General features: G+C 29.0%; 1 protein-coding gene across 5 annotated transcripts in view; it reads right to left on the bottom strand.

The window, feature by feature from the left end:
• The window catches only part of chas (chascon), a 232,952-nt gene that overhangs the window by 117,456 nt on the left and 89,206 nt on the right, over window positions 1–26,290 (bottom strand). For 2 of the 5 annotated variants that reach the window (XR_015837748.1, XM_088262432.1), the window contains exons 1-3: window positions 25,832–26,065; window positions 3,042–3,456; window positions 2,657–2,693 (exon numbers count right to left, since the gene is read on the bottom strand). Coding sequence is in view for 4 of the 5 variants with exons in the window: in XM_088262432.1 (XP_088118558.1) it covers window positions 2,657–2,693; window positions 3,042–3,152 (148 nt within the window). In the remaining variant the exon portion in view is untranslated. Of the gene's footprint in view, window positions 1–2,656; window positions 2,694–3,041; window positions 3,457–25,831; window positions 26,066–26,290 lie in introns of those variants that run through there. The other 3 variants (XM_088262430.1, XM_088262429.1, XM_088262431.1) reach the window with 3 other exon arrangements.

A 26,290-nucleotide genomic window follows, 5' to 3' on the forward strand; every position in this document is an offset into this window, starting at 1 on the left:
ATTAATGCTATTTTTATATGTATCCGTTATTACGTTCTGCATTGAAGTTGTATGTTTTAGAAGTTATTTGGTTGTTTTTTATGACGTTATTTTATTTTATTTTATTTTTAAATATTACCATTTTACAACTAGTTTTAGAGAATTTACACCATACGGCTATCCTCTATTTATACCAGATGATGAAAAATGACGGTAAATATGTTAAAAAATGAAATAGAGTATTAAAGGTGTTCATCTACAACAGTATTTTATTCAATATATTAGAAATATTAAAAACAACTTTTTAATGTTTAAAAATATGTTTCAATATCTTTGATTTTATAGATCGATGAATGGTAACATAATAAAATAAAATATAAAAATTTGAAGTGTAAAATTTAGTTTTTAAGTAAATATATCGATCGCATGATAAGTAAAGTTTCATTCAATAACAACAAAAAATGTAATGAAATGAAAAAAAATCTTGACACAAATCTAACAAAATTCACTACGAATTTACCAGACAAAATATGTTTCAATTCTTCGTCTGTAAAATTGGATTTTCTAGCTGACGATATAATTCGTATGAGGGGATAATATATTCAAAAAATAATTTTGAAATTCCAACATCTTTAAAATATTAAAATGAAATTCCTTATAAGATCAGTTTGATATTACAATTTACTTGCATTTTCTCCAATAGTGTTTTTTTAAATATTTAACGAACAAGAAAAAAACGAGTTATGCTTAACTTATAGGTAACATGCTATTTGTATTATAAAATAAGTCTCAGATAAATAATTGTAAAAATGAGACCGGTCTAAGGTTAATATGAAACAATGGTAGCTCTCCTTGCTTGGGGCACACATGATCTTGGCATTTACTGGGGAAAAGTACACAACAGCCTATAAAGATTACATCGCACCTCCAATAAAATAGAGTATAACAAAAAATATTCAATTTAAAATATTTAAAATTTACTGTTGATATGCAAAACTAAATTGTATTTTAACTTTATTACACTAACATTTATTCGTGCAAAAAATAATAAACAATCACCCTATCACTAAATTATCTATTGAATGCGTAATATATTTTATTTATTTATTTATACGTAATAAAAGAATGATTAAATACTTTATACATATACCAATATTGAGTGAGGTTAGTCTGGCTCTACCCAATCACAAATTTATTTTTATTTATTTTTAATATTTATGTTTAATATTTTAAGTATTGAATTAGTCTTATTTTTTTATTTTATCTATTCAATTTTAATGATTTTCTTTATGTTTTTATTTTCATGAAATAAAGAAGTTCGTTATTCTTGTTTCTAGTACCAACATTAAAAAAAGTTTTTTCAGGTGAAATTAAATAAACCTTTATATCTTTTTCCACTTATGTTGACCTTTAATTCATTTTTCACTGGTAATATAATGTTTGTAGGTTTTTACACGTATTTTTTTTTATTTAAAAAATTTGATATAATTTGTTATCATAAAAGTTATAATATATTTTATTGAATATTTTATTCAAATCTCCACTGCATTTAATTTGGTACCATTATTTAAAAAAATGATTTTGATACAAACAGTAGAATGCACACAGTTTTTTAATTAGGGTAGAATCTGTACGGAAAACAGCGAATTAATTCATGTGAAAAAAACTTGCCTTGAACGACTACCCTCATTCAAATTTTGGTGGTAAAAAATTCATTCTCGATGAAGAGTGAAATTTCCAGAGTAGTGTGATAAAACTACTCATTTTTTCTACATTTTTCATGTGAGGGGAAGGCACTGCTTTTGTGCCTCGATGGAACGCTCGCCACTGGATACAATATACCTTTTAATAAAATGAATTGAAATGAAATTATTTATGATATTTTATTTTTCTTTTGTAAATAACTCCACTAATAAAAAATAGAGTTCAAAGAAAACATTAACAAAAACATCCAAAATATAATTATACTTTAATTGAATTGTGATTCATCAACTTATAATTATTTAAATTTTCTAATTAGTTTGATCAAATAAAGCAAATTAATTTACTTTTATTTACTGGCAAATTAATAATTTCACAAGAAAGTTGATACAAGTACATATGGGAAAATTCTCACACAGATCTTTATTAGCAATTGGATAAGAACGTAAAGATTAGATATACATACGTATGTTTATTTGATTGAAAACTCTTGATTGGCTAATCGTATAAATTATTGAATAATTTATACGATTAGACACTATCGTTATAAAAAATGAAGAGATTTACAATTTTAAAAAAATTATAAGAATGGAACAAAAGCACTTTATCAATTTCATAATTTCTTTTGCAATTTCTATATCGGCCCCTACGTAGTTTTTGTAACCAATAATTATACGTCCATTCTTAGAATATAAATTATAATCTATAATTAAAAACCATTATATTCCAAGATGATTCCATGTATATATCTCGTACTGTAAATACCTATAAACTTCCATTTTAAGAATGAGTTTTTCATTTATTCATATAAACATATTTTATTTATCCCGAACCTTAATCTCATTTTTTTCAATTATTATATTGTACTCAACAAAAACATTTTTGATCGAACCATCCTCAATGGTTTTTCACGGAAATAAATATTTTTATTAAAAAAAATATATATTATTTAAAATATTGAATTTATATTATTTACCTTCTTTTGTTGTCGCGAATGTCTCTCCAGGCTCTGTCTGTAAAGAAATAAAAATAAAAATTATTTATCAAATAATATTTTTTTTTAATCATGTTAAGTTTAGGCAAGATAATTTTATTAATTAATGAATAACATTTTTAAAACTTTCAAACGTTTGCTGCCTATGATGTTAAATACGATTTTTTTTTCAAAGTTTACAGTATAACGAAATCCAGGGTCACCAAAAACAATATTGGAACTTTGGATATACTAGACCTTGATTTCATGTAAACACACGGTGCGGTAAGTTTTCCGCGTTAAGGCATTAGCAGGGGTGTAAAGACCGCCAAATGAAAACAAGGAAATTACAGCCATCTGTTGAGATATTTACAAAGCATTAACGCACCTCCGGAAAGTTTGGGCTCTTCTCTATCGACACCCGAGACACGAACCGCAGAAGTACTCGCGGTGTCCGCTTGGTGGCGCTGTCGTCCCCTAACAACACCAAGACGACCATGAAAATGGCCAATTCGCTATTTGGTTCGTGAAAATGCTCTTGAATACCATCACTAATGTATTCCGTTCTTCGATATGTATCTACTCATTCCTCGTGCTTGGCGAATATTTGGGGTATTTTGTGCCTCTTCTTCATTTTAATGCAAATCAACCAGCAGGCATTTAGTCAAGTTAATTTATTCATCGAATCACTTTTGGGTGTCAAATTGAACGAAACGTTATTTTATGCGAATCACTTATTACACTTTTTTTAAACAAAAGTCAATGAAGTAATTATACGGGGATTTTAGAAAATAATTGTTTGTCTGCAAGAAAAGCACTTTTTATTATATCATTGATAATATAAAATATCAACAGCCCCATTCCCCAAATCCATATATTTTTTACTAAAACCTTATGAAGCGATATTTTGAGTGCTTCAAAATGCTGGATCATACCTTTAGGGAGCGATATAAACATTTTTATTTATATCCCAACATAAATGAATAATCTGAGTATTTATAGAGATAACGGTATATCAATAACTTCTTCGTGTTTATTATTCATTTTATTTTATTTTATTATTTATTAATGTGACTATTTATTTTATTGTTTTAAACGTAAGTGCAATTACGCGCTTTTCCGCGTTACAAATAACTCATCTTATCCGAAAGAAACATGATTACGTTATTTTTTTCATGAATTGATTCGGAAGTCACTCCATCCATTTTTATTTTAAATTTCAGTTGGTAGTTACAACTATTTCATAAAATCTTTTGTGATACGTGTTTCGATACATTTCGCAAGATTTAGTGTTGGTGTTTGAAAAGGATGCGGGATGTATCGAAACACGTGTTCCTTTTTTTTTCCCCGAAATAGTGGCATTTACCATATAAGAAGACCATCCAAATGTTTATAATAAACGTTTTCGAGTAGTGAGAAATAATGTGTTTTTTTAATCATATAATTTTTAAAATACATGTATTTTATTCTATTTAAAACTAACTAACTAACCATCACATCCGCTTCTCTGCAGGAATACGCAGAGATAATAGAACGCCACACCACTCTGTCTTTGCAAACATTATTTTCCTCTTCCACATTCATACATCTCCTCATACATACCCGCCGAGTATTTCGACTCCCAACCTGACCGCTTTCAAGTATTTTACATACCTGATCTTATTCGTTTTAAGATCAACAACTTAACTAACGATAATAGTAATCTACTTTTTTTATTCAACATAAAAATTATACCTTCTTATCTGATAAATTTGTCGACCCTGTTACTGATTTTTTTTCAATGAGGACGCTGTTTTGTTAATTTTTTAGGATTACATTTATAAATTGTATACTTTTTCGCGATTATACAATTAAAATGTGAGTTAAAGTTTTTTTAATTAAAATAATCCTTTCAATTAACACTTTCTGGTTGATCACTCTAGCAGAATAATCTGTAAACAATGCTTAAATCTTGGTTATATGACGTAATTATGGATTTATGTGTATGTACAAGATAGAACCTTGTTGACTTCTTGAATGCAAATTGATGGTCGCATTTTACGTGCCGTATCTCTGTATCCAATGTGTTGGGTCATCATGAATGAAGATGAGAAATAAATTAAAATAACATCCAAAATAATATCTTTACTCACTTTTATGAAATAAATTAAAATAGTTATATACCTACATATGAATAAACAGCAACAAAAACTAACTAAATATCACGCCGCTTCACTAACGCCAAAACACCCTGTATTTGCAAAGAGTTTTCGGCTTTTCCACATTCTTACATACCCGCCGATTATTTCGACTCCTGATCCGACCACTTTCAAGTATTAGAAATACTTGTTTATGCTATGTTTTCCTCGGTCTTCCTCCGCTCCTATTTCCAGCTACATTTGCCTCATAAATTTGATTTACTATTGTTTCTCGCTCACTCGTTCCACATGTCCAAACCATTTCAACACACCTTTATAAATTTTATCGATAATGCTTATCTCAGCCTTGCTTTCTTTTTTTATTTAACATCATATGTCTTTCACATATCTTTATCAATGTTTGAATTTGACCTTTATAAATCATAATTCGGATTTGTCAAACAAGATTTTTTTTAAAGTCTTCAAATAGCATGCGATATATCGTTTATAGTATAGATATAAATTAAACATAATGAATAGTATCTTACTATCTCAATTATATAAACGGCCATTTGAATAAAATGTTTTCTTCAACATAATGACAAAAAGTATCATTTTACTGATTTTAATGCCATATTTTTTTCTATGAATTTACTCGTGTCAAGGCAACATATTTTTTTTTTTAAATAAACAATTTGGATAAAAAATTATGATAAGGTTACACGCATAAACATAACTTTTGGTTTATTCAATTATAATGTCAGTTTAAGTGGATGGTTTATTCAGTAAATATGTCGTATTTTAAAAAAATTAAAAAAGTAATGCTGCCTGCCTCAGACATGTACCTCAGACATGTACATTTAAAGAAACTTAATGAGAATAGACAGGGTCTTATATTTTTACGTAATACTTTAATTTAATTTCACTTAATTATATTAGTTTTGTTTTTCACTGTTGCAAACAGAACTTATTTTATTTTTTGTAATAAATGATCTTCGACATTGAACTGAACAGAACTATGGACATACATACATAATAATATGTAATACTTAATAAATTTTAGTAGAGTAATGCATCGCAAATGTAATAAATTAACCATAAAAATATACATAAAACATTAAATATAAAGTACTTTTTTTATTTAAACGTCTTTCTTTATCCACAGTTTACAAAATTACAAATAAATGAGTACAATAATTGTCCAACGCCTCTTTGTTTTTTAATGTTTTCGACTGTTTAAATTGGTGAGAAAATTGTTCAAATCATACCATACTAACCAATTAACCATTACACCGCTTCTATGCAGGGATAGGCAGAGAGAATAGAACGCCACACCAATCTGTCTTTGCAAACAATCTTCGCCTCCACATTCATGGATCTTTTCATACACACCCGCCGATTATTCAGACTCCTTACCTGACACTTTCAAGTATTTGAAATGTTGATCATGCTTAGTTTTCCTCGGCCTTCCTCTGTTTCTATAACCAACCTAATTCGCCTGTATATTTATTTTTCTATTCCTTCTTTACTCATTCGATTCACATCCAAATACATGAAAAAATCTTTTTAATTTAATTTAATTAGAATTTGCACTCCATCCTCTCATTATTCTCAACCATATGCATTTAATGAGTTTTTTCTCAAAATTGAGAACTGACATGATTGCAACCGTCACGATAGCCATGCACGCCGGTATGTGTGCTGGTGTACTCACAATGACGCGAGGCCCGAGCGACCTTGCCTCGCACAATGTATTGTATTACCAAGTACCCAATCATGACTGTAACGAGAATCAACATTAACGCTGGTATTATGTCATGTCGGCGTACGTACTCCACACTGACATTTATTCAGTTGTAACCACAACCTATCAGCTGATCTATTTTTATCGTATTTCAAATCGCGGGGTGGAAAAAAACTATGTTTCAAGATTTGGTTGATAAAAATTAAAATTGCGATTAAGTATTAAATTTTAAATTTTTTGAGTTTACTAAGTTGTAAACTTTATAAAATTAAACAACTTTGGTTTAAAAACTTATGATTATTAGTACACTTTAACCTACCGGATTCGACAAGAACCTTGTCATCACCAGGGTTAAAAAAAGTGGTTAAAACTAAGTTGTTTAATTTTATAAAGTTTATAAAATGTGTCACAAAGTATCTGCGAAAAACATTAAAGAAATACTAAGTTGTATTTTATTTGTTAAAAAACACATAAAAAATTAATTTTGTGTAAACCGTTTAGCCTAGTTATGGCATTTTCAAACGAATGTGAAGATTACATGGACTGACGGTCCTTATATAGCTTAATAATTCTAGGTATTAAGTAATAGTTAACACGTGCAGCAATAATTTACGGGATATCAGGTAATAATTTAGGAAAAATCAGTGTTGATTTAATACATAAATGAAAATCGAGTTTTACAAATAAATAAAAAATAAATTTGTTGGTACATTACAAATAATTTTATTTTTACTTTATCCTAGTCTTACTCCTTTTTATTGACTTATATTTTACTTAATTTGTATTTTACTTTTATTACATTGTTATGCGTATTAAAAAAATCATTAACAATAGGACCCATACAAATTATGAAAAATGTGTTTGACTTTGGCGCATTTTTGGTGTAACGGGGCAAACACATCACTAATTTACCTTAGTCTTAGTTCTTTTTACTGACTCTTTTTTATTTTTTTTATTACATTTTTCTGCATACTTAAAAAAAATTAACATTTTTATAATAATAAGAATTCACACGTAATTATTTTCAATTCGTTGGTAATGAGGAAACTTTACATGAAATTTATTAAGGGTTTTGTCTTAATAATTTTTAAGCTTTGTAAGAAATTTACATATACTCGTATCTACAAAATTTAAATAAATTTCATTTAAGGTTTCGTGCTTACCAATGAGTTGAAATGGATTAAGTATGAATCTTATTATAATAATAATGCTATTTTTATATGATGCAGCAACATGTAATCAAGTAAAACAATAAAAAAAATAGACAATAAAAAAGAGGAAGACTAGGGTAAATTAGTGAGGTTTTTGCCCAGCCCCTTGCACAAAAATGCATAAAGTACGTAAACCTACATTTTTTCTAATTTGTATGTGGTTTATTAATATACATGTTGCAATAAATATTTTAAAGACTTTTCTTTTTTAAATTTATGCCCGTAGAAAATCAACTCGAAAGTAATTAAGAGCTTTAGAAAAATAAATTCATAAATCTTATTTTATTTTATATGGTTGTACTAAATTGCCTTTCTTTAGCTTAAACTTGCATTGTTCTATGGCATAAAAATGTTTTCATTATAATCTATGTACATCATTAAATCTCGTGAAAATATATTATTACCTCTTAAGCTTGTTTAATTAAATTTCTCAGACTGTTAAGTACTAAGATTATTAATTAATATGAAAATGTAGAAATGCAGTTTAGGATAAAACTTGAGAGGATCACGAAATTTAAGATTATTGACATCTTAATGAAAAACGATATTTTACGAGTCGAATTGTTTATAAAAAGTGTAAACGATATACGGCATAGAAACCAAAAAAAAACTTACACGCGCCTGAATCCATCCGCACAAAATATTACATATACACCTGTTACTAACTATTTCGTGCACACGAACTAGAATTAATGCATTCTTTATTTCATTCAAAAGAAACAATTGAAAAAAAACTCGTAATTATATATCGTCACAATATCGATGCTGAAACTCGAAAAACCTTTAAAGGATTTTTTCTTGATTTTTTTTTCGCATATACTACGTTGTGGCACATTTTATAAGCTTTGTAAAATAAAACAACTTTGTTGTAACTACTTTTTATTGGTACACTTTTCCCAACCGGTTGGAAAAAGTGTACCAATAAAAAGTGGTTAAAACAAAGTTGTTTTACCTTATAAAGTTTTAAGGGATTTTTTACACCAGAGCGATCTTAACTAAAGATTGTGATCATAAAACAATTGAAAATTTTGTCAGATAGTCAGACAGAAAATAAATTATTTCAATAATTAAACAAATGTTTGGCATTTAAAATTAAGACTTATTTTATAATATCGCATTTTATGTCGTTAAAAGAAAAATCAAAATCAGGTTTCGGCAATTCCAAGTAGAATTCAGATTTTACTTTTGCTAAAATTAATATATTTCCTGGTAGAAAATTAACTGATTAATTCGCAGAGATAGGTAGAGAGAATCGAACGCCACAACATTTCTCGCCTTTTCCACATTCATACATACCCGCCGATTATTTCGACTCCTGACCTAACCGCTTTCAAGTATTTGACATACCTGATCGTGACAAGTTTTCCTTGGTCTTCCTCTGCTTTTTTTCAAACTTCATTCGCCTCACAAATTTATTTTACCGTTCTTTCCTCACTCATTCGTTCCACATGTCCAAACCATCTCAACACCTTTCTTAATCTTATCGATAGTACTTATATAGAAATCACCTATAAATCTGTACAAATAATTCGTTTTACGCTTAAAAGTAGCTTCAAGCCGTTTCGCTTTCCGATGTCGATAAAAAGTTACCTTGCTTATCTGATAAAAATATTTTACGATGCAGTAAGGCATAAGTGTTTTGCATAATATTTGCATTTAACAATAGCACCTCGCGTTAAATTGTACACGACTTGATATGCATTAGCGATTTACAGCTGGTTTTCAGTCTAATTTCATAAATAATCTGTTTAACTTATTTTTATCATCGGGTTTGAATCATCACCTTGGTGATTCAGTATTTTAAACAGATGTCAAGTATAATATAAAGTATTATGTTATAATATGTATTCAGGTCGAACTCTTAGCAAGTCAAAATATGATTTACCTGAAAAAACGTTTTACGTCGAAAATTATTGTTATTTAATATTCTTCGATGTTGTAGCGTTTTTCATCTATTTTATTATCCTGTGTATCGTATGCACTAATTTTCATATACTACCAATGTACGGGATAATTATTCTTCTTCAGTGGTGCATAGGTTATTGCATCAAATTGATGCATTGTTAAGTTGATCGCTAGTTGTATGAAGGCAAGCTGATCAGTCTGACGCTCAGGTGCAAGTCCAGGGTAGTATCAAATAATAAATATATATATTAAAAGCAATCATATTTATTTTCACTCCCTTAGAAATGCAGTTCACGACTTTTAGGATGGTAGCCAAAAGCAATAACCACCACAGTAATACTTTATAGTAACCCCCTAAAATTTATTCCTTTTAAACTGGGGTAATATATATATATATATATATATATATATATATATATATATATATATATATATATATATATATATATATTTATAAATATATATATATATATATATATATATATATATATATATATATATATATATATATATAAATATAAATATATATATATATATATATATATATATATATATATATATATATATATATATATATATATATATATATATATATATATATATATATATATATATATATATATATATATATATATATACATATACAAATTGTATGAAACATGTAGTAAATAAGTAACTTCATAATTTAAATACCTTATTTTTTCGAAATGATTATTTCAGATTTTGCGAGCTTTTTAAAATGAACATGCAGAAGGTGTAAAATACATACCAAAAATGGTCTAGTAAACACATTTTTTTCAATCATAGTCTTGCATTTATATTTTAGTACAAACTATTCAATAAAATAATGGGAATGCTGAGGATTCGTTAAATACTGAAAGACGATAAATATATTTTCTTTTTTTATTAACTGTATGCAATCCAAGAATGTTTTACATTTCAATTAACTATTTTTTTTTCATATAAAATGCTTACTTGTATTAAACATCTAAACTTATAAGTGGACTTCCCCTGTTAGTCAGGAAATGCAACGAAAAAGTTTTACGTATAAAAAAACCTTAACAAAACCTAAAATAATGTTTTTGTGTTCATCTTTTTTTGTGTACAATAATTAACTTATCTGTAAAAATAAAAAAATATAAATAAATAAACCCGCTTAAATTACCATACGATTGACGTTTTAATGAAAACATGCTGTCTTGATAATGCAAATATTCTTATGAAGTTAATTTATTATCTTTCAGCAATTCAATAATACATATTGAAATTGATAATTTAATTAATATATTTTACTTTCTCCATATTTTCAATGATAATGATTTTAAATGAACTATCACTTTACGATATGCCTAGTATTTGATATATATTTTTTATAAGTATAATTTAATACATACTGCCTTCTAATTTGAATAGTTTTAATGAGCAGCCATTATGAAACTAGTTTTTGCAATGTAATGATAGTTTTCTGTCACTTTCACGAATGAAGCAACATTTTTTTCAGTATTAATCGATACGCAATTACCTGGGATCAATGGATCGATAATATTACGAATATTGGTAATAGTAAAGCACCTGATATCTAACGGGGTCATGTAACAGGCAAGTGATCAAAGAATTAGTATAATAACATTGTTTAATCTCAAATAGAGTATTTCTATGTACACGAAATATAATACGCCAAATTACGCCGTCACGAGTAGAAACCATATTTCATATTTTTATGGATTTCTCTTAGCATGAATTCTAATCAATGATGACAAAATTGTTTCAAAGTACTAAATTACTGGGTTTAATATTCATGATAAATTTCACAATTTTGTTTATGAGATTCGCAACGAAATATGTTTGTATTAACGTAAACTGTATGCAATTTATGTTTTACATAATTTCACTGCAATGCCGATTTTTTCGCAATGTTTTAAATTTAGTATTATAGTTTATCGAATCACAAAGAAGGCTAATATTCACAGCCATTTACTTAAAACTCGAAGCATTTAAACGAAATAAAAGTATTAATCCTAAACGATTTCTATATATTTCATATCTCATAATTGCAACGATTTTTTAAACTAAACATCGTCTTTTTTGTGATGGGTTAAGTGTTTTGATTTACTCAAAATTATTGACGTTTTAATTCAAATTTACTCTTCAATCCTTATAGATACTCAAATTCATTAATGGTTAAATTCAAAAACACTTTTCAAGCTTTACTTCATAAATATTTTGGAAATAAATTGAAATTTAAAAGTTTCATTTTACAGTATTTTTTGAAAACGATTTCATTCATTTTTCAGAAATTTTCATTTAAAAATTAATTCACCAACAACAAAAAACTTTAGTTCTTCCTATTTCAAGTTTTCATTATATTAGTAAGATTGATGAACCGACCAAAAATCTCTTCTATTACCTTCCGAATTCATAGAAAGTCCTTTTAAATAAACGAATTTTCTGCATTTTTGGTTATGAACACTATGAAAAATAATAAATAAACTTATTGTTGTTATTCTGAATCAATATATCTAACGACTGTAAACATGCGAAAAGTCTATAACTCTTAATACTGGATTTAATTAAGTATCCATTTTATTACATAAGATTTATGCACAAAAAAGTAGAAGCAGAATGATTTTGCAGATCCTTACAAGAAAAATGCGATAATTGTAGTATGAGAAGTAAACCAAACGCAGTGCACAATATAGGAAGGTGAGTTTGAATGAAAATTCGCACGTGCTGGTTACGGAATTATCAAGAATAATGAATCACCTGCACTGGGCTGTCAACACGCTTTCACTTTAGGTGTACTGAAGAAGAACACTTTACCATAGGCGCAAGGCAGCTACATATGTGTAGGGCTACCACCCACGTTGAAAAATTATAATAGGTACTAACGATAATTGAAATATAACTGAAACGGCTGAAATCATAGACACCTCAACCGTTTAAAAAATATTGTTTTTGACTGGAATATAGTTAAATACTTCATAGCGGTAAGCAAATTTTCTATCTTAAGAAAAATAATGATTCCTTAAGAAATCCGTGAAATAAATCAATTAAATAAATAAATATATGTACTTTCCAGTGGATATCCACTGTTTTAAATATAAATGTGAGAAATCAACAAACGCTAATGAACATAATTCCTATAAAATTTTCAATATAAGTAACAAGGTTACATTATATTTGTCTGTTTAAATCTTCAAACAAAAAAAAAAAAACAAATTATGATATAACGTACAAAATAAGTTTGTTTTAAAATCACTTTATATCTTGTATAAAGTGATTTTATAACAAAGTAATTAAGTGGAAAAAATTTAATCACAATGTTAGTGTTTTGAATATTGACTTAAATACTAGTATATATTGTAGAATCTTGTTCGAAATAATAATATTTATGCGCACAATAAATTAATGATATATAAATGACAACTTTTTTTACTATAATAACTACAATAACGAAAACTGTTTTCTTGAATCAAATGTCAATTAATGTAACAAAAAATTAGAGTACGTTTATGTAATATAATATTTATTTTGTATTCTTTTTCCTTTATATAATATAACCGTTTTAGTGCTGCGTTTTAGTGCCGTTTTAGTGTAATCGCTCTTCTAGATGTAATATTTCAATAGAAAATGTATTGCACTAAACAGATAATGTATTTATTGTACAACAGCTTTTTACGGAATATTCAACGAAGTACCTAAAAGATGTCCGAATTGTATGAGAGTTATTGAATTTTATCGCTTGGATTAAAAACAATACTTTTTTTAATAATTGAGATGCAACCCTGGTTTTATTGTTTATAGTTTTATCTGTGTACCCAACCATGTCAATGTACCTGAACTGTAAACGTAAGTACAGTTTTTTCTACAAATCATTGTTTCTGTATTGTGAACATTGTTTTGTAATAGGATGAGAACACAGTATAACATTATATTTTGTATTGTACAAATGTGCAGATTTTGTTCTTGCAAATCTAATCACTTGTGAAATAATACAATACATTTCTACATTAACAACGTGGAAGCTTGCATTACGTGATAAATAAAATTGTCATATTAAATAATTTTTCGTAACCATACATATTATTTAAATTTTCGTTCGTACATTTATTCGAGTAAAAATGAATCACAAAATTACAGTGACGTCAAAAATTTAAATTATAAATTAGTTTTTTTTTTTAATAAAAGAAATGGTCACGTAGTCAATGATATCTTAATTTTCAATTAATGTCTTACCTAGTAAATACTACTTTTTCTTAAAATCTATTGTGACACGTGTTTTCATGCATATCGCATCATATTCAAGATACCATTTTCAAACACATATTTCAATGATTCTAAGAAATAGTGGTATTTACTAAGTAAAACTTAAAAAAATGGTTAGTTTTTGCCACAAAGTGACGCTTATGAGTTGGTTCTTTCCACTAGCTTAACAAACTTCATATTCTTAGCTGTTTTGAAAATTTTATTATTTAATTAATAAAAAATATTTTCCATTAATTCATCATTTCAAATTGTTGCCTATTTTTCGTGTTACAAACCGCAACTGATGACGAAAGTAGATGAGTAGTAACTATAGCTAGTAAGCTGTATTCAACCTATATTTTTTGTTTTATTTCGTTCCTATTTTAAGGCTATTATGACTAATGAGATTTTTTCTGTCAATTTTTCTTCATTTTTCGATTTCCGTTTAAGAAATAGAGAAAGGCAGAATCCTCTCTAAAAAAAGTTCATGCGGTCTTAGTAAAACTACCTTTATGAAATGAATAATATTCTATGAATTATTTTAAAAAGTGATGAAACTTCTCAAATAACAAATTATATTTTGTCATTACTGAAGACGTTTCTACAACTTTTATGTAATTCTGCTGCTATTTTATTGATTTTATTTTCTTAGGAGGTCCAAACAGATCCTTAGGATCTACAAAAAGATGAAGAAGAAAAAGAATTTTCTAGTATTGTAGTATAATACTTTCAGGTACGCTTTCTATTTTTTTTAGTTCATCCATATTGTAGTGGTCAACACGTTTGAATAGCTAGCTGGAAACCCCGGGTTCAATTTCCAGGGGGATAAAAATAAATGTATGTGATTTTTTACTACAACCAGCCAACTAGCCATCACGCAGCTTACCCGCAGGAGTAGGAAGAGATAATATAACGCCACACCACTCCGTCTCCGCAAACATTTTTCGCCTCATGCCACATCCATGCAATGTCTTCATATAAATCCGTGATTATTCCGACTTTCAAGTATTTTACCTACTTTATCATGTCAAGTTTTTCTCGCTTATCGTCTACTCCTAAATTTTTACCACATTCGCATCATTTATTTGTTTTACCGTTCTTTCCTCACTCATTCGTTCCACATGCCCAAACCATATCAAAACACCTTTCTTTTCTTGAGTGAGTAAGTTAAATGATTTTTCAAATCAATATTCATTTATTATTCCCCAGAACTAGTACCCGAATCGCAGAGCTGATAACCTTTGATCCATGTATTAAACGAACAAGACAACACACGCTGTTTCTTAAGAGAAGAAGATTATTTCATTAATTGATTCGGCAGTCACTTTGTGGTAAAATCTATCCATTTTTAATTGATGTTTTATTAGTTTATACTTGTTTAATAGTGGTATTTACTAAGTAAAACAATTATTTAAAAAAAAAGGATTATTCATGAAATCAGTAAATTGATGTTTAAAACGAAGGATTTCGTATCGGCATGTTACTATAATTTTATTGAGTGTATAAAAACATTAAAAATTAAAATATGAATAAATATATTTTCACAATAACAATTGAACCCTGTATCAGGAAGTAAGTCTTCATCAATAACATAAATATTCAATCATTTATAATTTTTTATTTACAATATCCGCATTACTATTCTTCAAGTTATTTTAATATGACGCATTACACGTTATATTAATTCTTATTTCAGTTCATTGTCAATTTAAGTATCCTCCTACTGCACATTCCTAATACGCCATTACGAGCAAATCAAGTCGACTTAAATCACAAAAACAATACGTATTCCGTTTTCCAAACGCGCAATAAAGACTGTAATTAATTCCAAACATACCCTTATTTAAACAACAATAAACACCTCGGTATTCAATAAGGCTTTGCCCATTCACATCCCACAGCATATCTTGACGCACATACAAAGTTCAACGTATGATTTTAATATTCAATAATAAAAATATTTCTAATACGGTAATAGAAAGCTATGGAAAATGATATTCAAAATTAAATTATAATTACGATTTCAACTCTTATTTATTGCCATCTGTATTAAGCCATGCGTTGGCGTAGCTTTGTCTATTTAAATGGAAAAGAAATAAAATGTAAAGTACATATTTGTATTTTGGTTCGATTTCACAATGCTTGTGAAGCCATTGAATCATTCGACCGATCGAAATCATTGAAAATGCTAAGTGACACAGGTGTCAAGAAGCACGCTGTCTACCATGAGTAATGTTTAGTTTATCGTGTATTGCTGATATATTCAACAGACGTCGCTCACATTGCAGTCGAAAAAACTTTTTTTCAAATTTTCATTTTTACCTGTCTTCTATTAAATTAAATTTCTATGTGACATTGTCCAAAAACTTCAAGGCAATCACAGAATAACTTTAGGAGATTTAAGATTTTAAATAAATGAACAGTTATATTTTTATATATGTTATACATAGATTATTATTTTTATAATTGGTCTAGTGATTTCTTGCAAATTAAACAGTACGGAATACTTTTTTCAAACATTATTTTTAATTTGTTTTCTTAACTAAATCGTTAATTTACTGAATAAATATAAAAAATATATATATATATATTATTTTTTTTAAAGTAATATTTGATACTCACATATTCAATAGTGCAAGTGTCACTACTGTTTAAACCAAATACAAAACTAATTGTTATTTTGGTAAAAAATTATATTGAGAAACTTGTATTTAGATAAGTCTCTTCCAATTTTTCACCACGCTCTTTTTAATTAATATTCAATTGACAAGGTTCTTCCATACTCTGTGACAGGTAAAAAAAATATATTTTTTTAAAATAACTTAAGTAGAAATATGTTCAAGTCTGCTAAGTTTAGAATCGAACTAACGGGCACATAATCACGATTATAACTGTTCCGTCATCATAGTGTACCTGCATGTTCGTATTTAATTACATAGGTACACATATTCATATATTTCAAAATAAATACAGTATTAGTGAGTGACTGTTAAAGGTTTAAAAGCAATATCTTCCAACCAACTTATAAACTGTGTACTAAAAATGGCCAAGATAAATAACTTAACTGTTTGTAATGAATCAAATAATAGGGTAAATACAATACATTTAGTGCATGTCAGACCTCGGCCCTCAGTTCATGTTTTGTTCTGAAATCCCTAGTGCATGTTAATCCTCGGGTCGACCAAAATTTATGATGAATATTTTATGTAGTTATAAGTGATTAACTAGTGCTATGATAGTGACGTATTTTTTGTGTAGTATTTTTTACACGCTGTTTTAGTGATTGTCCTGACGAAGAGACGGGTACGTCTCGAAACCGGTATACAAAAAAATCTCTAAGTGTTAGCGAACTTATATTACTTACATAAACTAATATTTTTATTCATTAAAATGTTATAATATAAATTATAACATTTTAATGAATAAAAAGTAAAAATACATTAACAGAATTAAACTCAAACTTTGATTTTAGTCGTTTGTATTTTAGGTACTTTTTTCCAACCGCTTTCGATAAGCACCTTCATCTTCGGGGATCGATAGGTCATCTTTAAGATGACAAGATGATATCCATCCCTAATGATGACAAGGTGATTGACAAAACCGATTGGAAAAAGATAATGTGGTTAAAAACTAAGTTAGAGTTTTATTTTATAGTTCAAAATTGTGCCACAAAGTATCAGCAAAAATATTTTATATATTTGTTAATTTTTTAAAGAATTTTTAGACAATTTTAAATGCTACTATAAAAAAATTTAACTAAAATGTAAAACGCGTAATTCAAATTATTAATAACTATTCCCATACCCAGTTCTCCTTGTAACATAAATAAATACAAATTTCACGCTACTTTGTGATGTTAATTTTTTCGTGTCTTTTCTCAAGCTAATTTAGAAATGTTTACGGTTAATTATTGATAATCAAATATGAATCAATACATTTTTTAAAACATTGGCAGTAATATTAGTAGTTTTGATACGTAAATTAGTTATTTCTTAAACAAGATCCAAGACACTGTTATTTTTTCGTTCCATGAATACCGTAAACTGTTATAAGAGTATATAATAGTATTAGGCGTTCCTGTCAAAAGTTTAACCTTATAACAAAAATTCTGTTTAAATAATTTGATCCTCATACTCAATATCCTACTCTTATTTATACCTATTCCCTTTCTTCTAGAAAATTGCCATGTACAAACCCATGTACAAAATCAACATAAATGCAACCCGTTTCGAAATTTCCAACGACAATATGTTCAAATCGTGAAAAATTATGTAATATTTACAACTTCGCCATGCTTTTGTTTATTCAGAAAACGTCATTACAAAAATTGGAATTTGTTAAAGTACAAATAATTTATTTAAAAAAATATATTTCCTGACCAATCCAAAATATATCCTTTTACTTTACTTAAACACACCAATTACATATAAGAAGACGTGTGATATTGAAAGGATAAATTTTAAACGGGTTTTCTCTCTGTCAAATTTAATAATAACAGTGAATTTATATTTTATTTTGAATATATTTATAAAGTAATAGAACTGTAACACTACACTACACTATATTCACTTTGCGGAATAACATAATGATTTAAATATTTTAAAAAAATAATAAAACACTTGAATTTATTTATGTAAATACAACTAGTTTCGAAAACATCTATAGTCCTCTAAACTAGTCGTGTTTATATTTTTCTTTTAAACTCAAAAGGTCTTATACAAGTGTGTTATTTTTTTTTACAAATAAATATTAATTCTGTTAAAAGCAGTCACAATATGGCTATATGGTATATGTAAATAATCGTTATAAGTTAACAAATTCTAGGCCACCTTTTGTCTATTAGTGTTTATTTATTTAAAGTTAATTTGTTTGGAATACCTTAAGTTGTTTAATTGAACGGGTAAATATTTCACAGATCATTCCCCCGTTGTTTTTATTCTGAGGCGAGGCATAATTAAGTTACTTTAACGAACACTCTCAAAATAGTACTCTTTGACAATCAAGGTTAAATTTCTTCTTTATATTTGCCTGAATTAAAAAACACCAGCAGCATCTGCCAAATTCGTGTATATTTACTGCTAAATAAGCAATAATTCACCTGTGCCAATAGGCTGTAATGTTCAAGTGTTTTGTTACTATGTTCCGAGCCAGAATGTCCCATTATTTGGGAAGAGGCAAGAGAGACTATGCGATAATTAATCACCTTCAAGAATGTACACAATCCTACCTAGAACTCCTCTGCGGCCTCCGCAATATAATATCTAATAAATTCTATCACAAATTGGTATGTGAGAATACTAATTTTCTCACCGCCTTTTTCAGCATTACCGTTTTATCTGGCCCCAGTATTGGACTAGGCAAAATACTGCATTTCCTCAGTTTGAATTAGCATTCATCGCTTTGTATGGACTTCTCGTTCCCAATTTTACATAAACGGCAATCTACGGATGCGAGTGTATGAGCGTAGTATTTAGCGAATCGTTAATTATTTCACCTTTTTAAGCTTTGGTCATATTGGAATAACTGTAGTTGAACTAACAATGAATACAAAACTGGTTATTGTACCCCACTCTTAGAAAGTACGTATTTATCGCTAAATATTAATTACTTCTTAATTTTAACCCTTAGCACTCCTGTGTCGAGTGTGGCTCAACATCGATGTCGACATTGGCTCGACTTAATGTAGCACAATTTCCAGAATAATATAATCAATGTTCTCTTCAATGTGAGATCCTTTTTTAAATATATTTTATAAATCATTCAAGTAATTGATTTACAAAAAATTGATAGTAAAAAAACATAATTAAGAAATAAAGGTGTGCCAAGGGTTGTAAATCTATAAAGGGGATATTCGCAAACGCAGGATACAATCACCGGCCGACCACCGGATAGATCACATGTCTCTTCACGTCCGATTTTTTTTAAGAATACATGTCTTGAATATTTTTATGTTCTTAAGAATATATGCTTTTAGAAAAAATATTTTTTTGTAAATTAACTCCTTACCTTTCAATAACTCTTTTATTTTCAAAACCATATAATTAAAAAAAAAATCAATTCAAAAACGTTGGTTTAAGAAAAAATCAATTACGTTAAATATTACCTGGATTTAGAGAAAATTAAGTTGCGACTTAACGAATACTGGTCCTTCAGTAAAATAAACAAGTTTAGTTTAATCACGATTAATAATATTTTCATTCATTTGCATTTTATTTCTTGGTTAAGAGTTTATTTTTATTATTTTTGAGCCATTAATAAATAAATAATATCGACAAATTTTAATGGCATTTAAATCAAAAGAAAATTTAAAGCATAATTTTGTCACATTTTTCGTCTCTCGGAAAAACCCAAACCATGAATATAAAAACTATATCTTCCATCTGGTCGAATATTTATGAATCGCTTAAAAATCCTAACAAAGATTTTAATATTGTATTAATCTCTAGGCGTATAAAGCAAAAGCCTATAAGCACATTTTCGATTTCACGGTTTTGTATTAATTAAAATTTACACTACAATGAGACCGCTTTAGGTCCGCTCGATTGTATCTCAAAGTGGCTCGGATCAGTTCGATGTTCGGCCATACAAGTATTTGTTTTCTAATCTAAACTAGCCTTAATCCGCCTTACACCGTGTGCTGTTGTGTGTTATGCAATACCATAGGTCAGACCGCTAAACCGAGCTCGTTCTTGCACCGACTCAATGAAAGGTATATTTTTAATTTAAATTTTACTTGGTGAATAACACTATTTGTATTTGTGATACGGTGTTTGAAAATGTTCAGAAATGCACCGAAACACGTGGTATAATTGATTTGAAGAAATAATGCTTTTTACCGAATTAAAAATGGATAGATATTACCACAAAATGACTGCCGAAACAATTAATGAAAAATATATTTTTTTACGCTTTATTTGTGATCACATTTAGTTAAACATTTTATTCGAGGCATTTACTTTATGATTCTTATTTTATAAGTTGAAAACTAACTTTCTTATAAAATCACTTTATAAAAAAATAAAAAATAAAAATGGCAGTTGGAGTGAGTGGGTAGGAATCATAAGTGGTAAATTGATTAGTTTGATAGCTTTATAATTGAGTATATTTTCACTTAAAAAATGTAATAACGTTGTGATAAGACGTAAAATAATTTTGTAACAAAGGTGTTTTTTTGTCATAAAAAAATGTTTAATTACGGATAAAATATTGAGTGGTACACAGAGTACAAATTGATCACTTAAACAAGAGATTTTTAATTCCCTTTTGAAATTAGTCCTGATAAAAAATGAAAAAAGTTTCTGATAAAAAAGTATTATATCTCTATAAGAGCTTTAATTTAAAATATCGATCAACGGAAGTGAACTAGATAAGTGCTTTTCTGCCCATTAGAGGAAAATAGAAGCCAAACAAGTGGCTCAATGGTATTGTAAGAGAAGATTGGGTTCAGAGGTCAAGATGTTTACGGAACAATAAGAGATGGAATGTTCTTTTTTATATAAATACTTGACTAAAAGAAAGTAATTCTGCGCTTTTATCTCTGTGTAAAATCATAAAGCGGTAAATGTTTGAAGTTTTATTACGTTGGAATTTTGTAATATCTATGTACTAGGATATACTTTTTACGCAACGTGCGTAAAACTCGTAATGTCATAGTGTTACAGATACATTCTAGAATCAACTCTATGGCGCCAAAATACCTGCAGACAGACAATAATACAATATTAATAAACTTTCCTCTTGATATCATTGTTGTTCATTTTTATCTCTCAGACCTTTTAAGCTTGATTTGCTTGCGACTTCGATTTGTTCGATTCTATTTCGTAACAAACCACACAACGCCCAAGGCGGTAAATACTCATATATCACAATTCAAAACATGTTAACAATAAGGCATATTAGAGGCAAAAAAAATACTTGAGAAAACACTTGTTGCAATTTTCTCACCTATAATATGTGCGTTTTTTTATCGGCTGATTGTATGAATATTTCATGATCGGTTGGCGAATATTATTCGAAATAAGATATAGTCGTGTCTTCCTGTCACGCACCTATCGCGGAAGGCATAGTGCCTTAGTAGGAATTCTAAAATGATCCACCAATTCGTAACTAATTATCAATCTGCTCACGTAGGGATAGACCTTCGTTTTGGAGCGCCAGCTCATCGGTAACGTTCTTAATCGGGATTCGTAAAACGTACATTTAGCAACGAACCATCGATTTACGTACCTAATAGTCTCACTCGGAAACCGCAACAATACAAAGTAATGCCTTAATGCGTTATTGTAATTTTACGTAAGTTCTGTAATTAATCTTGATAAATCACAATGTTAGATTCACACAAATAAAACTCACGTTTTCAGTACTTGCGCACACACGTCATTGAGAAAACGGAACGTAAGTATTGTAGAATCTTGCAAAACAATCGTGTGAATTTTGACAATGAAACGTGTTGGCGTTTCGTAAGGCTAGTAGAACAATAGTTCGCAGGTTGGGAGCAAGATATGCGGCGTACGAACGCACCCAGCGGAGGCGAAGGGGTTGGAGCGTCGGACATGGAGAGTGGAGGAGAAATATCTCGTAATATCGTTGCAGCAAGAGGCGGGTATGGATCGAGAGCTCGTTTCTATGCCGTGGGAACATTCTGCCATCGCCATTGTGATATTTTTGCATGGAGTAATAAAGTTTTTGCTATTCAACAGGTGTTCTGCACTTCCACTCGCCGGAGATAGGAATCTGACTCACGCCGCGTCTCATTAAGCCGCATCCGAGGAGGACCAGCACTCCAGCCTGGAGCCGAAAGGAAGGAACACGATAAATAACCGGGATTTATGGACCCAGTCCGGCGAGAGCCCCGTCTCCCCGGCGCCGGGAGGAACTGCGTGCATTAGTGGCCGGCTTGTGCACTCGGCTACATTAAGGAAACATTTAAATTACCTCCTCGAGTAATGCACGTTTATTCGCACGACGGACTTGTATAATTCTAACGTGAAAATTCATAGAAACATTTACCGCATGTTAGATCAAACGCAACACTCGCATTCAGACTGGACGGCTTAATGCTATTGTGTAACTCTGTACCGCTCATAATAGTCTCATTCGGAATATGACAATCCGTATTCCAATGATTTGAATCGTATTTATATTTTCAATATACTTTATTTCCCACAGTCACACAATGAAGCAAAACACTTAAATTAATACTTAATTACATACGTTTTGTCTAATAAATTTAAAAGTATGTAAATTTTACTGTAGGAGAATTTATTATAAATTGAAAATATGCAATGCTTTGATAAATTAAATATATAAAAAATAAAACACATGTGCACAACTTTTTTTTAAATATATTAATCTAATCACGACTAGTTTCGAGAACTTAAGATGTTCTCATTAATATGCGTAAATACAAATATGTTTGTTGTTTTTTGACATGTTATTGAGAACTTATTTAGTTCTCGTGCCCACATTAATAAACTCAAATGAGTGGTCTTATACAAGTGTTTTTCATCATTTTAATAATCACATTATTCCACAAAGTTAATGCCAAATCAATCAATAATGTACAGTCAACATTCCGTTATAGAAAAGTCATAATATTTATATTATGACTTCTAAGTATTTATTTATTTATTTCCCAAATCAGATGTTTTAGAAACTATTAATTTTTTTCAGCAACGATTGAAAATCCTGTCCCTTAATTTACCAATACATAATAATTATTTGTAAATAGTTTAACGATTAATGATCGCAATTAAGCTTACGCATGATTTATTTTCCCATCAGAATGAATTACTACTCGCGATATAAAGTATTTAACCTTCTAACAATAACCTTGCTAAAATTAGACGAAATCAACAAAGAATTTAAATAGTTGTCCGCACCCAGGTTAAGAATCTGATTACCGAAGGATTTTTTTCAAATACTTTCGTCACACTGCGCACAGATCAAAACAAGAAAGAATGTTGTCGTATCAGATAAATAGATAACAAATAATATAAAACCATTGGTACCGTAATAAATGCTATTAGCCAAAATATATTTTTTTATATTATTTTTTGACATCTCATCAAAGATGAAGAAGAATATGGAAGTCTGGGCATTTATGGGGCTGACGACCGTCACAGGCTGGTTCAAGTGATCACTTTACACACGTGTTACATTCACTAATTCTACCCATTATTGACAACCACACTACTTGTAGTTGATTCACCAATTCTACCAGTGTGATAGAATCGGTGAATGTTACACTTGTGTAAAGTGATCACTTAAACCAGCCTATGACGGTCGTCAGCCCCGTAAATGCCCAGACTTCCATATTCTTCTTCATCTTTGATGAGACGTCAAAAAATAATATGAAAAATACTCCTATAATTGGAAATAGTCCAGATTTGTGGCAAGTATTTGATCACACTAAAAATGTTGTAAAATATTTTTTATTTATAAAATATCATATTTTTTTTTGTTTCGTCGTTTACTGCTTTAGTTTGGTTTGAAAACCTCTAGATAAAGTATAATTTTGTTGCTAATATTCGAAGGTAGTTCTTAAATAAATGGCCTTTATAACGCTCAAGGCGATACAGATGTTACTTTCAGTAAAATAATGAATCGTTTACTTTATTACCGTCAGCTTTAAGAAAAAGGAGATTCAAAAATAAATAGTGTACATGAATAACTATGTAAGATCTATATCCTGAATTGATTGTCCTTCCAAATTTATGTGATATATAAATTATTTATTATACAATATCTTGTGACCCAGAGTGGATTCTGATAAGGGAAATACTGCCTCAAAATATGTATAATGTATTGATTAACGCACATGTATAAACCGGATATTATGTTGATTTAAAAAAAAAACACATTTTTAATACCACTTATTTAGTTTTATTTTATTACACACAACTAGTTTAAAAAAACTACAGTTTTTATCATCAACAGGTGATTTCAAAAGTTATTTAAAAAATAAATAAAAAAAAACTAGTCGTGTGTCATGTGATGAAACTCAACAAACCCTCTTTTTCAAGTATTTATTTATTTTAATAATCAATATGCCAATCCACAAAATTAATGCCGAATCAATAAATAATACAGATTTTATATACTGATTGTATTTTGATCGTTAAAGTGTCTCATTAAAAACGAGTATAAATATGAAAACAGTATTAAATTTAAAACAAATATTAATTTCAGTTAAGGGATTTAATGGAGATCTGTAATGAATTCATGATCTCGTGCATTGTATTCAATATCTGTCGTAATCTGAGTATAGTTTCCAGTATCAATGGGTTTAATTTGCGCAATACCAAACATTTAGCACGATGAGTACTGTTGATAGTAACTTGAAAGATTCATTTCTTCACAACTCATACATTAACTGTTGACATGCACCACGGAACACGTCGGGTTTCAAATTAGCACAGAAATCCAACATTTTCATGTTTATTCAACATCCTGTACTGGGCCAACTAATTATTACCGGATCTTTATCGTCCGCAGAGATGGTTCTTAGAACAAATTCTAATTTAACATGAATTAAATTTTATAACAAAATAATTCATTTTAACTTGAGTTTTAATATTTTTTCGTATTAAAACGCGGGGTAGTAATTATTTGATTATGCGTATATAAAATTGAACTGGAAATTTAACAAGCACTCCGTTAATATAATCCGCTAGCAGCAAAAAACGTAATAAATTCATCATGTTTGAGCACGAATATTTATTCAAATTAAAGTGTTTATGCTTTGCAAAAGTAATAGGTTGATTAACGATCGACTGAGATTTTTTCTCTATTTATTTTCAAGATAAATAAAAAAATAGCTTGTTTATTTAAATGTTCACTGGACTAAATATTCACTAGTAAAACACACACAATTTGCGTATAGCACTAATCACTTGACACAGAATATGAACATCACAAAGCAAATATACTAGATACGTGTATATTGTGTATTTACGGCAGCGGTTGAATTTAGTTTCCCGCGAGGAGCGGCCGGACGGACGGATTTTCCGGTAACGAATGAAATGAAAAGTGATTGACAATCGCGCACCGTTAGAATATAACCTATTCCACCGCTCGGTCGGCAAAAACTACACCCGTTGACTACTCTGCCATACCGGGGAGTAAAACTGTTGAATGGATCAGTCTCTTTCGAATATCTGGCCAATATGGCGGGAGCAGCAGCTGACGCGAATTCTCCGGCTCGCCGCTATACGGACTGAGCCTAACAAAATATTTTAGGCTGTTTAAGAGGGAAGTCGTCGATCACGCGTCTTCGCGTATGGATATTTAAACATTACCGGTCTATATCACGCACGTAAAATAGTATAAGATACCTACTAAGTAGGTAAGATATTCTGTTTAATGTTATTAGATTTGGCGTTTAATTTGTAGAACTCCATTTTAATTTTAATCA

The sequence above is a fragment of the Brachycentrus maculatus genome, unplaced genomic scaffold, assembly GCF_059751285.1.
Source record: "Brachycentrus maculatus isolate JH-2025_06_01 unplaced genomic scaffold, ASM5975128v1 h1tg000180l, whole genome shotgun sequence".
NCBI lineage: Eukaryota > Metazoa > Arthropoda > Insecta > Trichoptera > Brachycentridae > Brachycentrus > Brachycentrus maculatus.